At 45.7% G+C, this 21,485-nt stretch overlaps 1 protein-coding gene across 3 annotated transcripts in view; it reads right to left on the reverse strand.

Moving 5' to 3' along the window:
- Positions 1 to 92: 92 nt before the first annotated feature.
- Positions 93 to 21,485, reverse strand: part of LOC110957978 (tetratricopeptide repeat protein 28-like) — a 183,358-nt gene continuing 161,965 nt past the window's right edge. For 2 of the 3 annotated variants that reach the window (XM_051950751.1, XM_051950753.1), the window contains 16 exons: positions 19,206 to 19,315; positions 16,053 to 16,182; positions 15,708 to 15,926; positions 13,648 to 13,807; positions 10,742 to 10,882; positions 8,013 to 8,157; positions 7,704 to 7,883; positions 6,235 to 6,779; positions 5,728 to 5,975; positions 5,504 to 5,628; positions 5,184 to 5,415; positions 4,411 to 4,487; positions 3,690 to 3,713; positions 2,792 to 2,921; positions 2,585 to 2,692; positions 93 to 2,464 (listed from right to left, as the gene is read on the reverse strand). In XM_051950751.1, the coding sequence (XP_051806711.1) occupies positions 852 to 2,464; positions 2,585 to 2,692; positions 2,792 to 2,921; positions 3,690 to 3,713; positions 4,411 to 4,487; positions 5,184 to 5,415; positions 5,504 to 5,628; positions 5,728 to 5,975; positions 6,235 to 6,779; positions 7,704 to 7,883; positions 8,013 to 8,157; positions 10,742 to 10,882; positions 13,648 to 13,807; positions 15,708 to 15,926; positions 16,053 to 16,182; positions 19,206 to 19,315 (4,187 nt within the window). In that variant the 3' untranslated portion in view covers positions 93 to 851. The remainder of the gene's footprint in view (positions 2,465 to 2,584; positions 2,693 to 2,791; positions 2,922 to 3,689; positions 3,714 to 4,410; positions 4,488 to 5,183; positions 5,416 to 5,503; positions 5,629 to 5,727; positions 5,976 to 6,234; positions 6,780 to 7,703; positions 7,884 to 8,012; positions 8,158 to 10,741; positions 10,883 to 13,647; positions 13,808 to 15,707; positions 15,927 to 16,052; positions 16,183 to 19,205; positions 19,316 to 21,485) is intronic. The other variant, XM_051950752.1, reaches the window with a different exon arrangement.

Raw genomic sequence — 21,485 nt, forward strand, 5'->3', positions numbered from 1 at the left:
TCAAACTGGTTAATCTATTTATGAAATAGCTGGCGTATCTTCACATTTCTATCTATTTATGGTATATTATCAGAATAAAGCAAAGTCAAGAATACAAGAAAGCAAACATGATGTTTTTATTGAAACAGTTTACTGATAAATGACAGATGGTTGTCATGAAACTTCCATGTTTAATCTCAAAAAATCATGGGCTAAAAAGTCATACATGGTACTTAACATTGAATAGCAAGAGAATCCATGCTTCAGAGCAGACACTCAATTCACAAAGAAATCAGGCAAAATGCCCTTTTGATTTCAATAAAAAATATTAAATCTTTTTTTCCACTCTATCCATCTTTACATGGTACAGGTTTGTTCACTTTTTAATTATATAAAAACGCTTAATACTGATTGTGAAACACTGGAATTAATTTACAAAACATAATAATAATTATTATAATATTAATAACAATAACAAACAATAATAACAATAACCATTAAATTTAAAAACAAAAATAAAATGAAGGAAATCAGTCATAGCTGTTGCATCTTGACCCACACAAACAGCAAAGTTTTGGGGGGAAAAAAATTCCAAATGGCATTTACATCTACCTGACACACAGTTACACACAAACACAGTATCAGGTCGTTGAGTATTTCTCATTGCCATTTACAGTGTTATGGGCACAAAGACAAGACACTCCCTAAAGCATTCATGTGCCTCTGCAGGATAACACTCACTAACCAAAGAAATCCTTCTCGATTCATCAGTCAAGCTTAGTGGACCGATAGTGATCCTCCAAAAGTGCCCTTCTCCTCCAGCACACAGGATAGTAAATGATAGATAAAAGTATAGAACTGTTTTACATGTCTCAGCATTTAGAAGAAGGGAAAAATCTTCCAGGCGACAGGAACTTGTATCCATTGCCAGCAGGTAGTCGGATAGAACGAGCACCAGGGCTACTGCTTGTGGAAATAGTAGGTGATGGGGCCACTTTTCTGGGGTTGGAGCAGTGGTGTCCATTGGAAGAGTTCTTGCTACCCCTGTCCAGTGACTGCAGCCCCAGATCCCGCAGCTCCAGGCTGTCTTGGGTTTCATTAGGGGAGTAACGGCGTGGGGAGAGGTTCAGAAGGCTCAGTACATCTCTACTGGCAGAAGCAAGAGGTCCAGGAGTGCTGTGGACGGCTTTGACAGGACCTAGATGCTGCTGCTGCTGGGCTGCCGCATTAGCCCAGAAGGTCTTCAGATTGTGGATAGCCTGGACTTTTTCATCAATGACCCCTCTTCTTAGTCGGTCCAAGTCTGGCACATCAGTTGATGTAGAGCAGGCAGAGCCTGTGGAGGAGTAGGACAAAGCAGGGGACGGAGCACTTCCAGCTGGGGACTGGTGACCAGAACTGGGAGACACGTTACTCGGAGAACGAGAGATGTGGCCACTGTATGGGGAGCTGGGGTACTTTAGTTTGAACTGTGCATGGCTGTCGAGAGTGGGTGAGGGGTGGCTGCCCTCCTTTTGGGAAGACTCAGAGACTGCAGGGCTATTGTAGCCCGAGCTTATCTTCTGCAGTGAAGAAGAACGTGAGGGAGGTTTCGGTTTTGGGGAAGACTGAGCTCGGCCACTAGCACTGCTGTTAGGACGGCTGAATGCACTAGTTTCAGAAGAGCGGAATGTGCTACTCCGAGCTGAGGTTGCTCCAGCTGTCCCACCTTCGGCACCAACCCGCTGAAGACTACCCACAGCACATAAATGGCTGTGAGTCTCCTCCAGAATCTTTTGGGCCAGCTCCTGAGGGTCCAGAGAGACAGCTTTTTCTTCCTGAGACTTGACAGTACTGTCCGTCTCAGTGCTGGACTGGTCGGATTCACCTGTATCCGAGCTGCTCACCTTACCCACTTTCTGGAACGGTGAGTTTGGGCTGGGCACCAGGCATGTTTTGACAGGGGATGTTGGGGTGCTGACACTGCCCCTTGATGACACCGAAACAGTGTAGCCTCTGCCTGCTCCTCCGCTGGACCCACCACCAACCCCCCTGCCCCCGCGGTGGTGGCGCTGACCGTGGCCTGGCGGCAAAGGCAGAGAGTCACAGTGACTTCCTAGTGGCTCACTGCTGATAATGGAAAAGCCCTCATATTCCTCCTCGTCTTCCCGGGATCTTGTCACGGCAGCAGCCGCCCCATGAGGAGAGGAGCGACTACGAGGAACGTGAGGGTGTTTGTGGACAGAGTAGTGTGCCGTGGCGCCCATGCGTTGCCGATGCCCGAGGAAATCACATTCAGACTTGGAAGCAAAGCTCATGGACGAGGCTACAGAGCTGAGGCTATAGACAGAGATGGCGTCTGATGCTTGATTGTCCAGGCAAGGTGGAGAGAAGGGAAGGCTTGAGTATCCCATGGGCAGGGGGTTGGACACAGACTGGGCTGAAGCTAGAGACTCAAGTGAAGATGAGCTGTCCAGGCTCAGGCGCTTGGGCAGTTCTGTGGAGTCTAAAGAAAAGAGAAGATAGGAAATGGAAAAAATGTGACACATAATCAACATTTAAAAAACTTGAGGTATTAAGAGAAACAGAAAATAAACAATGAGACCAAAGCAGTTTTTATACTCACCAAATAGCGCCAGCAGAGACTGGAGAGCAAAGTGCAAGGTGCGGCGGTTGGCTAGCTTGCCTGTCTTCAGCACCACTTCTTCTTGGCCTACCTCACATAAGTCAAATCCTGCACACATACACAAACAAAAGGACAAACACTGTAACTTTGGCAATGTGTCTGTGAGTCCGCAGGGACTCGGTTTTGATTGTGTAACAACTGACTCACCAAGAGCAGCCAGAAACTCATGACATCCTGGCAGTCTCCATAGCTGCACACTAATGGACACCTGAATTGGCAGGAGGGAGAAATCCTGTTCTTTCTCTCCTGTCTGGAGTTGGACTAGCACCTGGTGGAGCTGGACAAGAAAGTGGACAAGAACATAATAAAATGAGCACTTCTGTGGGAGATGTGATTAATGATTAAAATAAGTGTGATCAAACCATTTCTATTCTATAAAGAACTTAAACTAAGTGAAAAGTTATTCAGCTCTTAATGGTTTCGCATTCATTTATTTAATATCCTTAATATAATGGCAACCACATCTTAAGGAAGGGACTACTGTAAAATTAGTTTCTGTAGTTTGTATGACTTAATTTCTTTACATATTTCAGTCCTGTGCAGGAGTATTCTGGCACAAAACATCTGCAGGGAACCCAAATGAAAAAGGTTTGAGCTGTGTGGGGGTTTACACGTAGCCTGGAAGCACACTTGCCTGTTTTGTTTCAGGATTACTTGGCTTGGAACAGAGACACCTTTGTAAAGTTGACGTAACAGTGCAGAAAGTAAAAACGTGTCTCCTCTAACTTCACTCCATGATTGTGCGTGGGCTGTTTTTACATCATAGTTTTATCCCTGGTACCACCCTGAAACATTCCGTTGTAAATCCCTAAATACTCAAAATCCCTAAGATCTGGCAGCAGGAACTCGCAGTGGAAAGGTTATGAACAACACAACACAGTAAATGTCAGCGACACTTTATGCACGCAAAAAGCATTAGAATGGCAAAACTGATTATTAAATTGTCATGCAGCTTCTAAGATGGTGTTTTAGAAAGTTTAGTGAGACAGAGAGTGGTGAAACAGGGAAAAATGGGATGAATGCAGATAGGTGAAAGCAAACTTACCATTGCCACCATATTTTTAACAGCCTTCAGATCACACGTTAGGGGCAGAGGAGAGAAAATAAGCTTTTAATTGCATGCACACAGGCCATTCAAAGAGGACACAAGGGTCAATAAGAAGGATAACAGTAACAAGTAACATTAGTGTTTAAAACATTTAAGAGTTTGATGCTGTCAGCATAGATTAGGTTGAGCAAGTCTAATTTTTGTGCATTGAAACGTATATTTGCAACGAGAGACAACAACAACTGCCAATCACAAACTAGCTGATGGTCTTTCACTCTAAGCATGTGACAGCCACATGTTACACACAAACAGGGATAAACCTCTGCAGGAGAAGATTAATTCTCTGGTGTCACAAGCTCGGGTACAAAAGAACAGGACTAAGATTGTAGCTAAGACTTTGTACTTGAAGCACTGCTAGCTGGGCTTCAATGTGGCATTTCAGTGCAGATTAATCTGCAGCTTGAGTTGCCAGTGTATTAGTATGTCTCCAATTCTGACGTAACTAAGTTATAAAATGATATATCCCTTATATTCTCTTCCAGCAAGATCCTTATGCTAGAAAGGCAACATATTTTTGCTAATGAAAGAAGGAATGCCTCCATAGTTCTTATCAGTAAATATTAGCAGTGGCAGTCGTCGTTTGAGCCAATGACCAATTTCTATGTGGTGCATTAGATTTAAAAATCTAGCAGCATTTGTTCAAGCTGCAGGGGCCTACCCGGTTGATGAGCTGCTCTCCTGCCTCTGAAGCTGTGATGAGTTTGCACAAAGCCTGGAGAGCTGGTGGTGGCAGACCTAAGGGATGGGATCAAAGGAATTTCTTAATTATTCACACACAAAGCACGTTCTTCATACCCCAGGCGAAGTAGCGCTAAACAGGTGATATATGGTGTGATATGAAATGGTACAAACACAGACTACAGAAATTTTAGGCACTTTAAATACTATCATACAAAATAGTCAGGGAGGTGTCTGATGGGTCCCAAATGCATCCTGCAGCTTGACACTGACCTCACACATGTAAGCTAAAGTCATTAACAACAATTTTCACTGACAAGAAGAACAAGGAGCTCTGTAAGAAATGGCACAGTCTACATATAGCTTTTATCTCAACCTCATGGAATCAGTCGGGTTTTACATGAACAGACAGAAGAAACAGACAGTTTGAATCCACAGAAGGACAGTTTCAAACTCTTCAAGATTAGGTAAAAACCTACCCATTAAACACAGTGAAAAACTTAGCTACTCATGCATGTAGGAGAGCTAGTACTGTTTTATATAGAGAAGGTGGTCACCAAACTGTATTAAGCTAACAGATGAATTGAAATCACTGATATTTTTTTTAAAGAACCTTCAGTTCAATTTTAGTGCCTAAAACATTTGTTTATGAGGAAAACAGTGCAAAAGTCTGCCCAGTGTTGTGTATATACACTGGGCAGACTTTGAACCTTTCTGATTAAATGTGACGTATGATCTATTTCAAGTGCATACCCAGTAGTGACTGTAAAGTAGTGCTGCACTGTTGGAGCCTGTCTCCTGGGTCAGCGGTGGGAAAGAAGACAGCAGCAGGGATACCGGTGCCTGCAGAGTCAAGGCGGAAGCCCACAGCTGTTAGCAGGGCCTGCCAACCTGGGACACCCCCCACCTTGTTCTCCACACTCTGCTGGGATGTATACATGGAGTTACGCTGGCCATTCTGTATCCTCTGAAGAGACTTCTCCACCTGCAAGAAGCATGGCAGTGCTGCATCAGTATTTTTGTCTATCTTTTTGTCCTTGTGTGTGTGTGTGTATCTGTGCAAGATGTCTCACCAAGTGCAGCAAAACTCTCAGTGCATCACGAGCTCGATCTGGATACTGCAGAATCTCAGCCAAAGCTTGACCGATCAAGGAAGATGGGCTGTTAAGCTTCACATCGTTGCCAATCAGCATGTATCCTGGAAAGAAAAAAATGCAATAAAAACGGCTCCATTACAAAATCGCCTTTTTTAATGTGCAGATGTAAAATTAACGCATAAATGAATGGCCTCTCTTACCCGCCCAGTTGGAGGGGTGTGAGTACTGCTTGCTGCTCTGGACAGTCTTCATGGCATCTGCCAGTGCTGCACTGGCCTTGGTCCCATTCAGCAGAGCAGAGTAGAAGGCATGGACGAAAACCTTGGAGGCAGCAACAGGGACGGGCCACAAGGACACAAGAACACACTGAGCCCCAGCAGCCAGAAAGGCTCTGGTCAGTCCCACGACACCATCTGCTGTGACCTTGCTGCTGGACTCCTGGTATGACCTAAACCGAAAAGAGCACATAAGGCACATGCACAACTGAATTTCAAAGCTAAGCAGCTTTACAATCCAAGTACTTTCTGTCTTTTAGTATCTTTCTGTGTTATGCTATCCTGTTCTCATCAGGTACATTACAATGTTTAAGTATTTCATCTGCTAAAACAACTAACTTACTGCCTCAAAATTTGGACAGAATGAAATTTGGAGCTAAAATCAAGAGAGAGAGATCAGTTTGAACTTCTTCCCACGTCTAGTCCACATACCCCAGCACCACCAGCTTGACAGGCAACCGCAGGTCCAATATATCTGCAGCTGTAAGCAGGAACTCCTGAAGAGGTGGACTGTCACACATGCTCTCCACATCACTGCTGTCATCCTGCATGTGAAGAGACTCTGGGATGGTGTAGCCGCTTCCGATGGAGCCCTTCCTGCCTCGGCCGCTGCTGCCTCTCCTCCCACCTGCACCTCTTCCCACCGTTCCCACTCCCACACTGCCACTTGCACCCCCATGCCCACCCTCTGGGTTTGGGGTGAGCACCAGAGCTGCCAATTTCCAGGAAATATGGGTGGCAAAGTGGGCGCATTCAGCTTGCGTGAGGGCACTCATCACCCTCTCCTTGGTGGCAGAAGAGCCGGCCAGCGGTTGGCACCCCAGCAGCTCAGCAACCATTAGAGCCTCCTCCTCTGCAGAGGGCATAGGTCCCCACAGCCAGCGGTCCATCACAGGTGAGGGCAGTCGAGGGTTCCCTACCACTGCCGCCATTGAGACACCTCCGCATGGAGCTGGTCCAGGACGGCGAGAGTGAACCTGAAAGCACAGCAGCAAAGTTTACATTGCAGCATAAGGAGCCAGAGAAAAAGGTTTAGTAATAACATAAACTGCTAGCTTGGAAAATCCAAACTGAATCTCCATGTAATCTCCTATCTCCATGTTAGGAGATACAGGAGAATCAGTTTGGCATTGGGCGAATTGAATCGTGCTTCCCTCCCGGTACAGTTTGGTACGACCAATCACAGCACAGGAGGCGGGAGTTAATGCTGCGTCATCTTCAGCGCCTCGAAGATGATGCCGGAGGAGGAGGAGGGGGGCCAAAGCGAATCTTTTTGTGGTCTCTTGGCGTTTTGGATGGCCTTAGTCGTTGCCTCTTTTCACTTGACGTTTCGACGATGAGGAGGCAGTGGATGGCTCGTTACTTTCGGCTTCTTGCCATTGTTTGTACAGAGGAAAATCCCGTTCCAAACGTGTGAGTAAATTTAAGCAACTTTTACACATACGCACCGACTTGGTTTGGCTCCGATTTAAAGTTATTCCTAACACCGCTAATCGTTCGGAAGGAGTCTTTTGTTGCGTAGCCTTTTCAAAAATAAGTGTTGTACTTGAGAGTACCCCAAGTATTCGCAGATTTTTGTGACAAAAACGGCAGTAATCATTCACCGTGACGCTTTCTCGGCTGCATGCCATTGTTGTTTGGACTACATGGACTTCAAGGTCGATTTGTTTGTGCGTCACATCCGTGTTACGCTGATTGGTTCTTTCTCGTTCAAGTTGCATTCGTTAGCCCCTCCTTTTTGAAATCGTCTCGTATCATCACAATGCCAGACTGCCTTTATTTGTATTGATATTAATACATAAATAAAGTCAGTCTGGATTTTCCAGGCAAATAAACTGCGACCATAAAAGCCCTTATTAGTTATTATAGGAGTTTCAGTGAGAATGAATGAGAAGTGAAACCTTTGCATTGGATCCAAGGCCATGGATGGAGGGCACGGCGATGAGGCTGAAGCGCTCATACAGGTATTCATTAGAAGAGCTCCCTTTGAGCAGGGCAAAGGGGATGAGGTACAGCTCCCCTTCTAGCACCATCACCAGCTGTCTGTGTCTGCCAACAGGCCCACTGGAGTGCATCAGGCCCTGTCACACGAAAGGATTAGCACGAAAACACAAATATGAATTGAAATTCAATATGCATTGCTTTTTTTTCTGTTCCTCCCAAATGCATCTTGTCTGATCTTCTTAATGGCGCACAGAGCTGGTACTCACCCCCTCCATAGGTGCAATGAGCAAATCATAAAGTGCCCGGAGTGGAGGTTTTCCAAGGTTGCTGGAGCGACGAGGCAGGGAAGAGTTACCATCTTTGGCAGGAGACATTGTGTTGCTGAAGAGGCTGGTCATACTCTGACAACTCCTGCGCAAACACAAGAACAGCGGTTTTATATTTTGTACATTACACTTCAAAGCGGCAGACTCAAGGCAGTGTTAGGCAGTTTGACACATTACAGCACTTGCAGTAAGCTCCAGCATTAAATGCACAGACAAGGCTTTGTGTTTTCTTACAGTTAAAGATGTTATTCCCTCCTCCAGAGCCCTAGGTATTCAAAAACTGTGGCCAACCTGCTTCGAATCGGGATCTTGTGCACTGAACTGTCCTTTCATGAGCGTTACAGACGTGCAGGGAGTGAAGCTGACGAACTTGCTACATAGCGTTACATCAGATGTGACTGTATAAAGCTGCAGCAGAGGAGAGTGATCAAAAACTCTTATTCATGAAGGCTCATCTTTCTTTCTCTGAAATGTTTGCTTTCAGATCTAAGTTGAAACATTTTAGAGGCAGATGAAGAAAAGCCATACTGGATTTCTAATGTGACGTGCTCTCATCCCTCTGTGAACTCGCGTATGTAAGTTCACACAATACAATTCCACTGAGAATAGTATGAGAATATGAATTACACCACTAGATGGCAGTATTGCACCGCTGTCTGGAGCTGGCAGACCCACAAACTAGCACTGATCTTGGCATAATCACCACAGGAGGAAGAGAGCAGAGACTGCTCGACATATAATCAAATCTCTGAGTGTCCAGTTGGTGGAGGATAAGTCTGTGAGTGTGTTCAATGACCTGCCAGTGACTGTATAGTTTTTAGTGTGTGAAACAAACAAAAATAAGGTGACAGTCTGCTGTCTTTAGAGCGATGTCTGCTGTATGATGGGAGTGACAGCTCTCTGCTGAGGCAGAGACACCCAGCATAATGACAACTGTGCTAATGGTGACCATGGGGTTAGAAGCCTTTTGCTTGGCCCTATAGACTCAAGCTTTATGGCCATACTTGTCACTACTCTCCATCTGTTCCACCAGTCAGAGTTTCTTCCGGACTCCAGCCAGCAGACATCTATCCTGCCCCTCCGGTAGCCCCAGGCCACTGGCTCCCCTCCAGCCTCCCAACACTCTGTCTCTCTCTCAGGCCTTGGCATGAGCTTCCATGGGAAAGCAAAACAATCGTTTGTTAGCCTGACGGGAAGAATGAGTGAGGAGGCACGAGATAAGCCAAGAGAAGGTGAGTGTCAAGTGTAGGGGATAAACGGTGAAAAGAAAAGACGGAGAGCAGTGAGGCTGAAGGTGAAGACTGCATTCAGTGACTGCCTGTTTGGTCTGCAGTTGAAAGGCGAGTCCTTAAGTGTGTTCTGAGTGGCAAACAAAGGCAAACAAGTCAACCTCTGTTACTCGCTTCAGGGTTTCATATTGACTGAATTTCTAGCTTTGATATAAATAACCTCTTGTTTAATCTTTCAGTGCAGTGGCCCTGTTATTAGTGTTTGCTGATTTTGAAATGACATCTTCATGAAGATAATAAGCTATCTCCAAATGATGAAAAAAGCATTCAGTTATACACTGAAGATGTCAGACACGAGGAGACTTCTATTATCACCTTCCATAGCACTCCTTTCAAGATTGCATCTAAGTGTTAAAACAGATCTTTTAGTGCCGAGTATATTGTACCTATACCTATTTTATTCAAATATTATTCAATTAACGCTCATTGTATGTTGTAATCTTTCCTCTTTAATGTAAATAATTGAGGAACCATTACACTGTTCATACCAATTCATTCTAATGAATGCTAATACAAATACTAATAGCCTAAACCTTAACATGCAAGGAATAAATGGTAGAATAAATTGAAGTAAAGAGCGCCTTTCAAAAGCCCATACATACACGTCAAGATATATGGCTTGAAACGACAATGAGGTTTTCTCAATTTTCTCTTGCTTTAGTATTGTGATAGACGACGGGCTCAAAGCATGAGGAGCTTTATAATGCAGCGTTTTTTTGAGGCCCAAAAGAATGAGCGGATTATTACCGGCAGCCCATTAAAGGGGCTTAATGAGGACCGAGACTCAATTAAAGCTGGAATTACCCCCTCATCAAAGAGCAGCTCAACTGTGGACGAGGACAGGGAAATATGACCCAGACACACACGTATGCACGCACATGAACACACTCGACTCGTATACATTACCAATCAGCACAATGTAAATGAATACTTTGCATAGTGTCAATAAATAATACTGCGAACAAGTCATTGGCAGAGTCACTGAAATCTCATAAATCTGCACAACAAACAGAGACAGGGCAAACATTTTAAAACCACACTGGTCTCAGTGTCTGGCGAGCAGACACACACACGCACTCGCACGAGCACATCCACACACACACGAGGATCCATCAGAGTAGACAGTTGATAAGGGCTTTAGCAGCTTGGCTCTACTCAGTCTATTTAATAAGGAGGATTCACATGCTGCCTCTGCGCTGGCTAAACAATGGAGAAAAGAGTCCTTTCACAGATGAGCCACAATACCCACGAATCTCCTTACCCAACCACATATTTTTAATCTTTTTCTTTTTTTTTGTGGAAAAGTGGGTCTAAGTAGCACTCGGTGATTGAGACTGTCAGTCATCAGGAACATTCAGGTGAGGCGCAACAGTCTCCTACCTGTTGAACAGGTTGTTTCTGGACACCATGCGCAGGAAGCCTGTTGGATCAGTGACTGAGTTAAGCTTGTTGTTGAGCTCCTCAAATTGTTGGTCCAACAAATCTCCTGCCTCGCTCTCCGTCTCACTGCTCGAACACCCTCTGAAAGGGAGAGAAAGCGATGGAGTGAGAGACATTCAGAGCCACAGAAATGCTGGCAAGAAAAAGGCACTTGAGCGCAGTAGACAATACACAGACTTACATTGTTTCTCTGCGGATAAACCTACGACGCACACACATACTCTTCATCTACTCAAAATACACGCTTTACAACCCACACACGCACATGCTCTTGGCCTAATTTCCCAGACTTGAGCCAACACCCTGATGGTAAGCAGAGTTAAATCCTTTCATTATAATGCTGGTAATTCTGATCCAGTCAGGGGGGAGTCAACCACCCCCACCCCACTATCGCTACCTCGCCACCGCTCTCTTCCATCTCGCCCTTCATGCCTGAACCTCTCCTCCGACGCACCCATATCACGTACAATATGTCAGCTTCTTGTTCTCACAGTAGCTGAGAGTGAACTCAGGACCTCTCGGGACCATTATGGGATCGCTCATCATTGCATGCTCACACTACCATCACCACAGCTTTTTCTAAACTCTACAGTGTGCAGCTCATTTGAGATTCATTCTCCAGGGAGGCATATACTCATGGACCTTGAACTGCTGGATGCAGAATACAATGTAGCTTTGAGGGATGAAAAGAGTCCACAAGTTTATGTGCTGATTTCTACTGTCATAATAGCAGCATCCTCTGCTCTCTTTATTATCCTTCCCTTCATGCACATATGCTCTCCCCATTTTTCCCCATCCCATTCATTTTCTCTCTGCGATCATTTCAGAGCGCTGCTGCCTCCCTTTTCTCTGCACTCTGGAGAGTGAATGGGCTGGTAAGTGGCGCCATATTGTGCCCATCCAGGTGCAGTGGCGTGTAAGTATCTTCCCATTGGAGTAGTAAATGAGGTGGTAATGGGGCAGGAGGGCCGGGCTGCGAGGGTGGCGCCGACTGGCACTGGGCGGGCCAGCTGGGCACGATGGATCAAATGCCAACTAGAGAAACGAAGCTCACGTCAAACGCAGCGTAGGAGCACGGATACCAGTAGGTGGTTTTAACATTCAATATATCTCACCACCAGTCCCTCTGGCCGCTCCCCTTTGGTCTGTTAGCTCTTCATTCACCATTGATTTTACCACCTCAGTGGAAGCCCTTTCTCTCTTCCTTTACTTGTCACAATTGCTGTTTGTTAGCTGGATTCAACTTCTCCAGCTATCCAAAGAGCCATTATTCCATCTGATTTATTTCCACTGGGCAGAGAGTAGACTCCTTTAGACAGGTAGGAGGCCTGTCATCATGGAGAGCAATGAGGCAGAATAACACTGTTTTATGCACGGACTCATGGTGAAATAAGCATTCTCCAGCTAAATCAGGAGAAAGGGCTTAGTTTAATTTTTCAAATCTCTGTTTGGGATCCATTTTTAAGGGAACATTGTGTCCTCACTTCCATATGAAGAGCAGCTAACACGAGCTTTCTAAAGAGCACTTAATCAATGTGGCCTGTAGTGTTTTGAATTCAAGTTTCTGCCGATAAAGTTTATGTAGGTATAGTCTTTTTTTTCTTGGCAGTCATCCCTGCTTAGTAACAAAAAACAGACACAGTGTCAAGAAAAAAAAAATCACACCGAGTACAAAAGAAAAGGGGCCTTGTAAGGAGTGAACACTGAAAAAGCCACCAACTTACCATGTTTCTACTTGATCACAAATAATGTTGAATTCTATGATTGATTTTACAAGAGGGGCGAAGGAGAGATTGGCAAAAATCCTTACAGGTGGCATAACTGCTTCCATATCTTGAATTGCACAGTATAATCCATTAAATCTTTTATCTTGGCTATTACTGAGGCTAACCATACATGCTGTATCTTGTTTATTTTTTCCCCCAAGAGTCTAGGCTATGTAGATTTTTCATCATCTGATATGATAATACTTCCAGATTTTTTGGATTAGCCTCTATGTCAAGGAGGAAAAAAATGTATGATGAGACTGTTTTTGCATGTCTCACCATAAAATGTTGGCAGGAGAGATATGATTTTTAATGATTGTGCAGAGGAGATTGTCTGGATTGCTTTAATAACAGAAAAATGGTGGTGGGTTACTATGTGACATAGACATGGGGAAAAATCCATGCTTTGTATTTAACAGAAGTAACTGTCACAACTGTCTTTTTTTCATATAGTTGGATCTAATATTATCTCTCTTGTAGAAACAATGAAAAAACAATTTATAAACTCTTTAGCACATAAAGAAACAACTAGTAAAATCAGAAAGGGTAAGTACTGCTGTTTGTCTTGATAACATATTGCAGAAGTGTGATGTGTCTTTACGAGTACCAATATGTAAGAAGCATAATTAGAAAGTTCTTGTTTCCCTCTTTCTTGTTTCTTGTCTGATAATAATATGCAATGATTCCACTGCATGCATATTAACATATCTAGATAATGTTACATTAATGTGATGAACAGAACAATGGGTGTGAAGGCAAACACTCAGCTGCATGCAGGTTTGAATAAATTCAATACATATTCAAGTGTATTTATCACTGACACTCTGTTGCACAAACTTGCAAATAACACTGTTGCAAAGGTCAAGTCATGCAGCTTCACTTGATATGCACTACACCCCGGCGCAATAAATAGTTTGAGAGCAACTCAGCCGAGAAGAAGGGATGTGAATTGGGATGCAAAGTGCATCCGTCATGCTCTAAGGGTAAATAGAGAAAAGCAAGCAGCTCACTGATAGCAAAATAAGTATGTTATGATGAAGATAATGAGCTAACAAAACTTTTAATCTGTGAACATCTCACCTGCTGTAATAAGACTCCACTCCGAGAGCCTCGCGGGCGCTGGCAATGTGCTGCTCCAATGACGAGCCGCTGACCACGCCACTGACGCTTCCCTCCTGGAAGTCTGACCCTCCTTCCGATACCCCCTCGCCCAGATACACCTCATGAAACTTCAGGATGCCTGTGGAGCGAAAACGGAGGGCAATCACGACTGTCTGCTTTCAGGTGTTTACACGGTGAACGTCTAATAACAAAAAAAGAATGCATTCAACCACTTTCCACCTTATTTTTCTAATGCGTTTCTATCACTCGCTCATGGCGGGGGGGATATTGGATTATTTCGGCTGAAAGCTGTGAGTGAGGCGACATGTAGCAGTGCATCTGTGGGGAAAAAAATGAATAAAACAAATAATGTTCAATAAAAGATAAGAGTAGGCTGCCTGTGCCATCTGCTGCTTGCCATGAGAGCGCAGTTGAGCTTCAAGCAGGAGGGGAAGAGCTCACTGGGAGACGGAGTACAGGTGGCGTATGTGTGTGTGTGTGTGTGTGTGTGCATGCGTGCAAATGTGTGTGTTTGTGGGCGTGTCGGCACTGCGTACATGCATGTCGTCGCATGTACGCTTTGCATTAAGTGCATTTAAATAAAGAAAATATGGGATATAGGTGCGTACGTGTGCACATTAAGGTCTGAAAAAACTGCAGAATTTACATCAATTAGGTAATTATGACTTCAGTGGCCCTCTTTATTGACAGCAGCCTCTTTGAGCAGGCCATGTTTGCATGCCAGCTGGATGCCAGGGAATGCCAGGAAGTGACAGACAGACGATTAGTGAGCAAGTGGCTCCCTCTTAGCCTTGGGCAACGTTCAACGCTTTGAAGATCTGCACCGGTCCCAGTAGTGTTCCTCCCCTCCGTATGACTAGTGCTGGGGGGTCAAGTTCATCTGCTTGCCTGGGAGCTGGATTTGATCAAATGTTCAGGCCTTGTGGCGTGGGACATGGGTCGCAGCTCTCATTTCCTCTCTTTACAACAGAGAGCAGAAGAGAGCCAAAGCACAACTAGCAGTACGGCAGCCTGAGGAGTCAAGTGACATGCGCCGCAAGTTCACCCGCAGCTTTGCCTGTTCCCTTTGTGAACCCGGAATTTTTCACGAGTCGCACAAAACGGGCAACACCTTAATCTCTGTGCCTGAGCTGGTGTTAATATGTGTGTCAACAAAAGAGACTAAAAATGGGGAAGCATACACAAAGAAGTGCCAGGAGCAAGCGATGCCGAAGGAAAATGAAAAGCAAACGCAAATAAAGACACCAAAAAACAAAGAAAGAAGTCAGAGGGGGAGAAAGAAAGAGAATTTGTGCTTTGACTTGGTGGAAGAGCAAAGTGCTTTCCTGGTGACACGTGTGAAGATGTTCCCAGTGCTGTTTGGCTGTGTCACTGTCTGTGTCACAGTCGATTAGCATGGTTCACTGGCAGATGCCTTCTGGGGTGAAAGGCGTAGCAGGGGGGGCAAATCCTAGCAGTGGAGTGGCAGGTGGCACTGCGGCTTGGTGTGAAAGCTGCCCTTCCTACCCCTGCAGCTGAAAACAAGCTTCTCACTTCTAGGCCTTTTATCTGCTTTGATTCGAACAAGCAAGTGCAAGTGCATGTGTGTGTGTGTGTGCATGTGTGTGTGTGTGTGTGTGTGTGTGACTGCTATAAACTATGCACAAGAATGCTGCTTTCATACAGACAAAACACATCAGAGTTTTTGATTGATTTCGTATTTTGCGCTCATCAAGAAATTGCCGTTCATTTTGTGTTTGAAAAACAATTTCAGTCTTTAGGGTCTATGCTGTGTGCAAGGGGGGGGAAAAAAATCAACTTTAGCTTAATAATTATATGCGCTTAAATAAGCTGAACAAGGGACTGAGAAAAATAAATAGGCTCTGGAATGATTTGCCCGTGTAAGTACAGCTGTCAGTCATATGCTGCAGAAAAGATTGTGTTAAATAGGGAAAAGAGTAATAGGAGAAGGATGGGATTTTCACTTCAGTATAACAAAATAAAGTTTGAAGAGTAAATCAGGCAAAGTCAAAACTTGCCTGCTCCCGGAGCCAGCAGCCAACTGTACAGGTATCCAGCAGCCATGGAGAAATAAAGCACCAAGGCCCTCTGGCTGTTGACGGTGTCCAAGATGTGCTCCACCGTTACTGGGGTGTAGGGGTCTGAGTCCTGCTGGCCCGTCTGCCTCTCCACCAACAGATCAGCAAAGGCTCGCGTGCGACCTCGCTCTGCCACCGCCAGGGCCTCATCGTGGTGACCTGTGGTGTTTGAAGTTCACGCAGTTTACCAGATAAATTCCAAAAACTACCCTAAATGCACGTAAAGAGGCAAAAACAAATTAAAAATTAACAGCATGAGTATGTGAGAAGTGTGTGTCGGCATACCTAGGCTGACAAGGACCCTTTGGAGAGCCTGGTAGCAGGAGGTTTGCAGGTCAAACAGAGAAAGTTTGTAGTCGGTGCTGTGTTGAGCTTCATGGCGGATGGTTTCAAACAGTGCAGACGCCCGGTAGAGCTGTGGATAAAGACGAACGACTATATTTTCCAAAATTCTTTTTGTGTCATTTAAAAGCAGTCATATTGGAAAAATATAACGAGACAGACTGCATGACTGAGGGTCAAGGGTGGTCCTGTGTGACTTTAAAGACAGGACAAGGCACCAGAACTGCCTCTGCTGTAGGTTTAATTCAAATTGAACAGACCACACTAAACATACAGGCAGTCATGATGCTACTAGAAGGACCTCATGAATAAAAATGTCTGCCAGTCACAGTGTGTGCGGGATTATGCTTTCAGACAGGCAGAGTCATTTTGGCCGCTAGATGGCAGCATCCCACCTCACAGGTCCATCACTGCTCAGCCTTTCCTTCACTTGTGTTTCTCTCTCAGCAGAGGAAAATGCTGTACTGTAGCTTGATGAATGACCATCAGACACAAGTAAACCGCTCTGCAGCTCTTATTCGCCAGGACACTGGAAAGGGCAGTGAGAAGCTAAACAATTACCTGGGCATCTTGGATAGACAGCATCCAAGGAAATAAATGCTTTGTGAATTCAATAGGCCTGTCTGTCTTATTGGGCCTTTCTATTCAACGCCGGACATTGGATTGAAGGAAGGAGAGAGACAATGGGGAGGTGGGGGTGGCAGGCAGTGTTGCACACTGGCCAAGCAAAGCTGGCCAGGATTGCTGATTCATGGGAGCCTTTATTGATTTCCTATTTCTGCACCTATAGCAGCCCTGTGGGATGACTGGACTGCTATAGAGACACTCTCCAAGAGTCCTGGGGCCAGCAGAGAGGGTAAAACACTCACACGGGTGGACCATAGTTCATACGAGACAAAGAGCTGCAGCGGAGAAAAGGTTGTTGGTATGGATTAAATGGATTCTATCAGCACTGTGGCTTTGATAGGACAAACAGGAGGCAGAAGAGTGTGTGCATTTCTTGGGAGCATGCATACAGTATATGCATACAGTGTAGCTCATCTGGCATATCCCAAGGTCATGCAGAAAAAGTGTGTCAGAGGGAGTGAAGGGGGAGCACAGAGATCAGTGTAGATTCTGTGAGTTCTGCTGCATTAGTGCTAGTTGTCCGAGCTGCTAGTCTCAGGCTGATTTTGCAGATAGGGCTGTGGGCTGATTGCTGCAGTGCTAGTTTAATCTGTTCGGCTTGCAGACATCCCTTTAAGAGTGGGGAAAAAAAATCACCCAGTGCCTTTTCTTCTGGCCTGACCCGTCCTGGCACAGACGAAAAGGGAACAATCCCAAAAGTGCTGCGTCCACAGCGACTTGCTTGGCTGCCTTACACGTAAAATCTGCTCCATTCTTCAGCTGCTGTGCATTCAGATCATACCCCCTTGTTTTACTGTCACTAACGTGGCTTTTATCTGACATGTTAAGTGAATGTCAATGTCATGCTGAATCGGTAACGTGAGCAGAGTTTGATACAAGCAGCCCTCTAATGATTTTTAGAAAATAACCTCCCTGGGGAAACTCTCATCCTCTGTGGCAGATGATATCAGAGGCAAAGGATTGTAATCTACAGCGCACCGCCAATTTTTAAGTAAGAACGAATTTATTGATTCACGTTTGCCGAGATATGAACGGGAGTGCTTCTCAGAGGAAGCACGCGTTCGGATGGCTGATTAGAATCAGGACACGTCGGTCTGTATGTCACGGTGAACACCGGGATCAGAGCGAGGCTGGTAAAATACAATTAACTTGAAATATATAGACAATGAGGAACATGAGGTCAAGTTCTCTCAGGCTGCACCTATGGATGCTTTATAAATGTAAATACAAGCCTTTACAATTGTGGTATGAACTTGAAGTGGGTCAGGGCATTTACCAAGGTCATGTGCAGCGACAGGGCAGCTCATGAATAACCATTTGATCTATACATTGAGGACAACAGTGTCCTTTCCCACCACCAATTCACCCTGGGGGCTACAAGCTGACATGGAGAAAAAAATACTTCAACATAGCTGTGGTACAAAGGACTGGATCGCAGTTGGTTGCAACAAGGATAACACAATATTAACATGGAATATTAGGGTCTGAAGGTCAAGCATTAAACTGGAAAGCAAAGATGCAGTGGAAAATATGTTGCATTGGCTTGTTAGAATAATATTTTTGCTTTAATTGAACACAAATTCCTCACTATGACTCATGAGCATTCAGCCTCTGCTGTAGACACCACCTTGGTTTCAGTCTTTCTTTCCCAGCTCTTGTTTCAGATAATTGCAAACAGACAAAGTTACTTTTTGAAAAGTATGATGCAGGACTGAAAAACAAAGCTATCTGGGTCACATGGGTGGAAGTCGTGTGCGTGTATCATAACAAAAATGTTTTGGACTAGATTTTGAAAATGAAAGCAGCTGAAAAACATCCCTACAGACGCACGTGACAGCAGCCGCTGCTGTTGGCTCACTGTTCACAGACTTGTGTGTGGATGCACAAGTTACGGAGAAAAAAAAAATGAAATCTTGAGCTGCAGTGTGGACAGACTGCAAAGAGAGACGTTAAGGGGATATTCCATGCTTGCCAGGTGGGCAGTGGGCTGAAGAGGAGCGAATATGTGTGTGATGCACAGGCTTGGGGCTCCTGAGACCATGCACATAGATACGAAAAAAAAAATCTTCACTCATCTGTCGCCTGTCTGCTGAGATGACAGCATTTACCAGCTCAACAGACTCTCCCCAGCATATTGCCAGCAGCAGCAGCAGCAGCAGCAGCAGCGTTCAAGCTCTATAGTCAACTCTCCTTTCTTCTCCTCCTGTTGTTCTTTCTCCTCTGAGCTCTTTCTTTCACTGTAGGGACATTACTGAAAACTTATAGTCCACCCTCACTGTGTTTGGACATCTACTTCCACCTCTCATTTGTAATCTTTGCAGACCTGTAAGCCAACAGATGTGGGCTTATTGGAGGTCAGTTTTAACTACAAGAGGTGGATTTGCTGGAGGGAGTCCAGATGGAGGGAGAGGAGAGGAAAGGGGGGAGGAGAGAAGAGGAGAGGAGAGAACCAGGAGAGACTGATTCTACCTGATGTTGGGCCTCCTCCAGATTCCCACTGGCCCACAGAGAGAGTCCCAGACGATGGCGGATCTTCGCCTCGTCTTCACGCCGAGCCAGTTGCTCTGCAAGCCGTAGACCTGTCAGAAAAGGGGAAAGGGAGCAGATGAGAGGGAGAGGAGAGTAAAAATTATTCAGAGCAGGCAGACTCTTCGGTATATTTCAGAGTAACAGATGTAAGCATAGCGTGGTACTGATGTTCTGACAGCGAACAGGTTTGGGTATTTGGCCTCAGTTGTAAGATGCTGCTCGCACTGGTTCTAAAACACACACGCACACACACACACATGCATGCCTCTGCCAGAGTGGGTGTTAGAGCACTTATCGGGCTGCATAGTAATCAATGCCGAGGATCGACTGGCTGAGCAAACACAAACACACGCCTAATGCTTGCATAAAATAAGCCACACAATATGAAGATGTCTGCAAATATTTGCAAACACAGTGATGAGATAATAATAGACTGAATGCAAACACGCAGCCTACTTTGTGACACCTTGTTTGAGAGACTTTCAGACTTTGTTTGGGAAGCCAGGGGAGGTCTGACTGTGCATGTGTATCTAGGTGTGTACGTTCGGTAAGTGTGCCTGTGTCACATCACCTGGCGAGTGCACAGTTTGTTTTTCACGTCCAATTCCTCAGGCAGTGACGCGTATGTCACATCTTTGCGTGTGTCCTGAGTCTGCCTGCCGAGCGCCCGGTTCTACCCAATTACCGAGATGAAAATGCCACTCCGCAGAGGACAACGATGAAAGAAAAAAAAAAAAACAAGTGACAGCTGCCGGGCCACGCATCACCCACAAGGTGCTAAATGCACGGCAGGAATTCTGCAGTTCGCAACGGCTCATGCACAGTCTCACTTAACACGGGCTCTGTATTTGCAAGTCTATTCTTGCTTGTGTGATGGAGGGGTCTAAACATGCTTTTGGTCAAAGAGAGGAGAAAATGGGCCAAGCCACCCTCGCCCGAGTCTGCTTTTCTCTGCATTCCTGGAAAACAGTCTGTGGCTGGACCCGATAAGCCAAGAACAGAGAGCGTGACCTGAAAAAGCCAGGCTATTCCGCAAGACCAGCACACCACGCAGCAGCCATAGACTTCATGGCTCCTCCATGGCCACGCTAGCAGGCAGCCTTTGAAGCCTGCAACAGTCTCCCCTCTCTTCCTTATCTTTCCGCACGCCCTCCCTCTGCCAGCCCGCCTGCCCTCTTCCCCCATGCATCCGCCGTGCTCCTCTCTCCCTATACCTCCTGTATTCATTTACTCATCTCCGTGCCTGTGTCTCTGCGCCCCCCTGCCTTCGCTCTCTACCTGTTTCATCTTTACTGTGGTGGCAGTGCTTGCGGGGGACCCGGCACTGCTTAGGGCTCATTAGGCACTGGAGCAAGAGAGAGGAAACAGATCTAAATTATCCTTTTCATTCTCTGACAGCCTCACCCCTCACTCATCTCAACTCCGGCTCCCAGCCTTTCATCTGCACGTACACACACAGAGACACACACACACAACTGAAAACCTTTCTTTCTCTGAGCTGCTCTGTGATAGTTCTTTATGATCAAGCCTGAATGTCAACCAACTCTATGTTTTCTTTATTCTCCAGCTGACAGTGAAATAATACATGTGAATTATGACTCATGCCGATCCCCGTCTTTCCCCTCCACCCGGCTGCCATCCTCCTCTTTTCGCGCTACGTCTTCTTCCCTCCCTAACTCTCTCATTCCCTCTGTATCATTCAGTGTCTGTCACTGTCACCGTGCGTGCCTTTGGTGCGCCCTGCAGGCACAGTCACGTAGCAGCGGCTGACATGAGGATGTGGCCGTGGCTGGCTGCACCCTGAAGAGCAACTAGAGAACACTTTAAAGGCTGCTTGACAGCTGGGTGAGAGATCTCGTGCAGCCCCGGAGGCCCACGCACCTCTGCCTTCAGACACCGCACACGCATCGCACGCACTGCACAGCCGCAAAGCGCACTGGGCTGCGAACAGACACACACGCACGACACCTGACAACACGCTGCCCTTTGATCATGACCGCATACGGAACAGTGAACAGTATGCGAGATATTATTTAAAGGCGAGGACGATAACAGCTCACATTTTCGCACAATCTCCCCGGGGAGACAGCGCTGGTGATGTGGTGCCGGATTGTACAGATGGAAAGTGCCACAAATAGTTGAGTACCTGATGAAAAATGAAAAAAAGGCGAGAAAGAGAAGTGCAATCCCCCCCCCAACCTCAGCTCAGCCGGCCAATCG

This window comes from Acanthochromis polyacanthus, chromosome 7, assembly GCF_021347895.1.
Source record: "Acanthochromis polyacanthus isolate Apoly-LR-REF ecotype Palm Island chromosome 7, KAUST_Apoly_ChrSc, whole genome shotgun sequence".
In the NCBI taxonomy this organism is placed as follows: domain Eukaryota; kingdom Metazoa; phylum Chordata; class Actinopteri; family Pomacentridae; genus Acanthochromis; species Acanthochromis polyacanthus.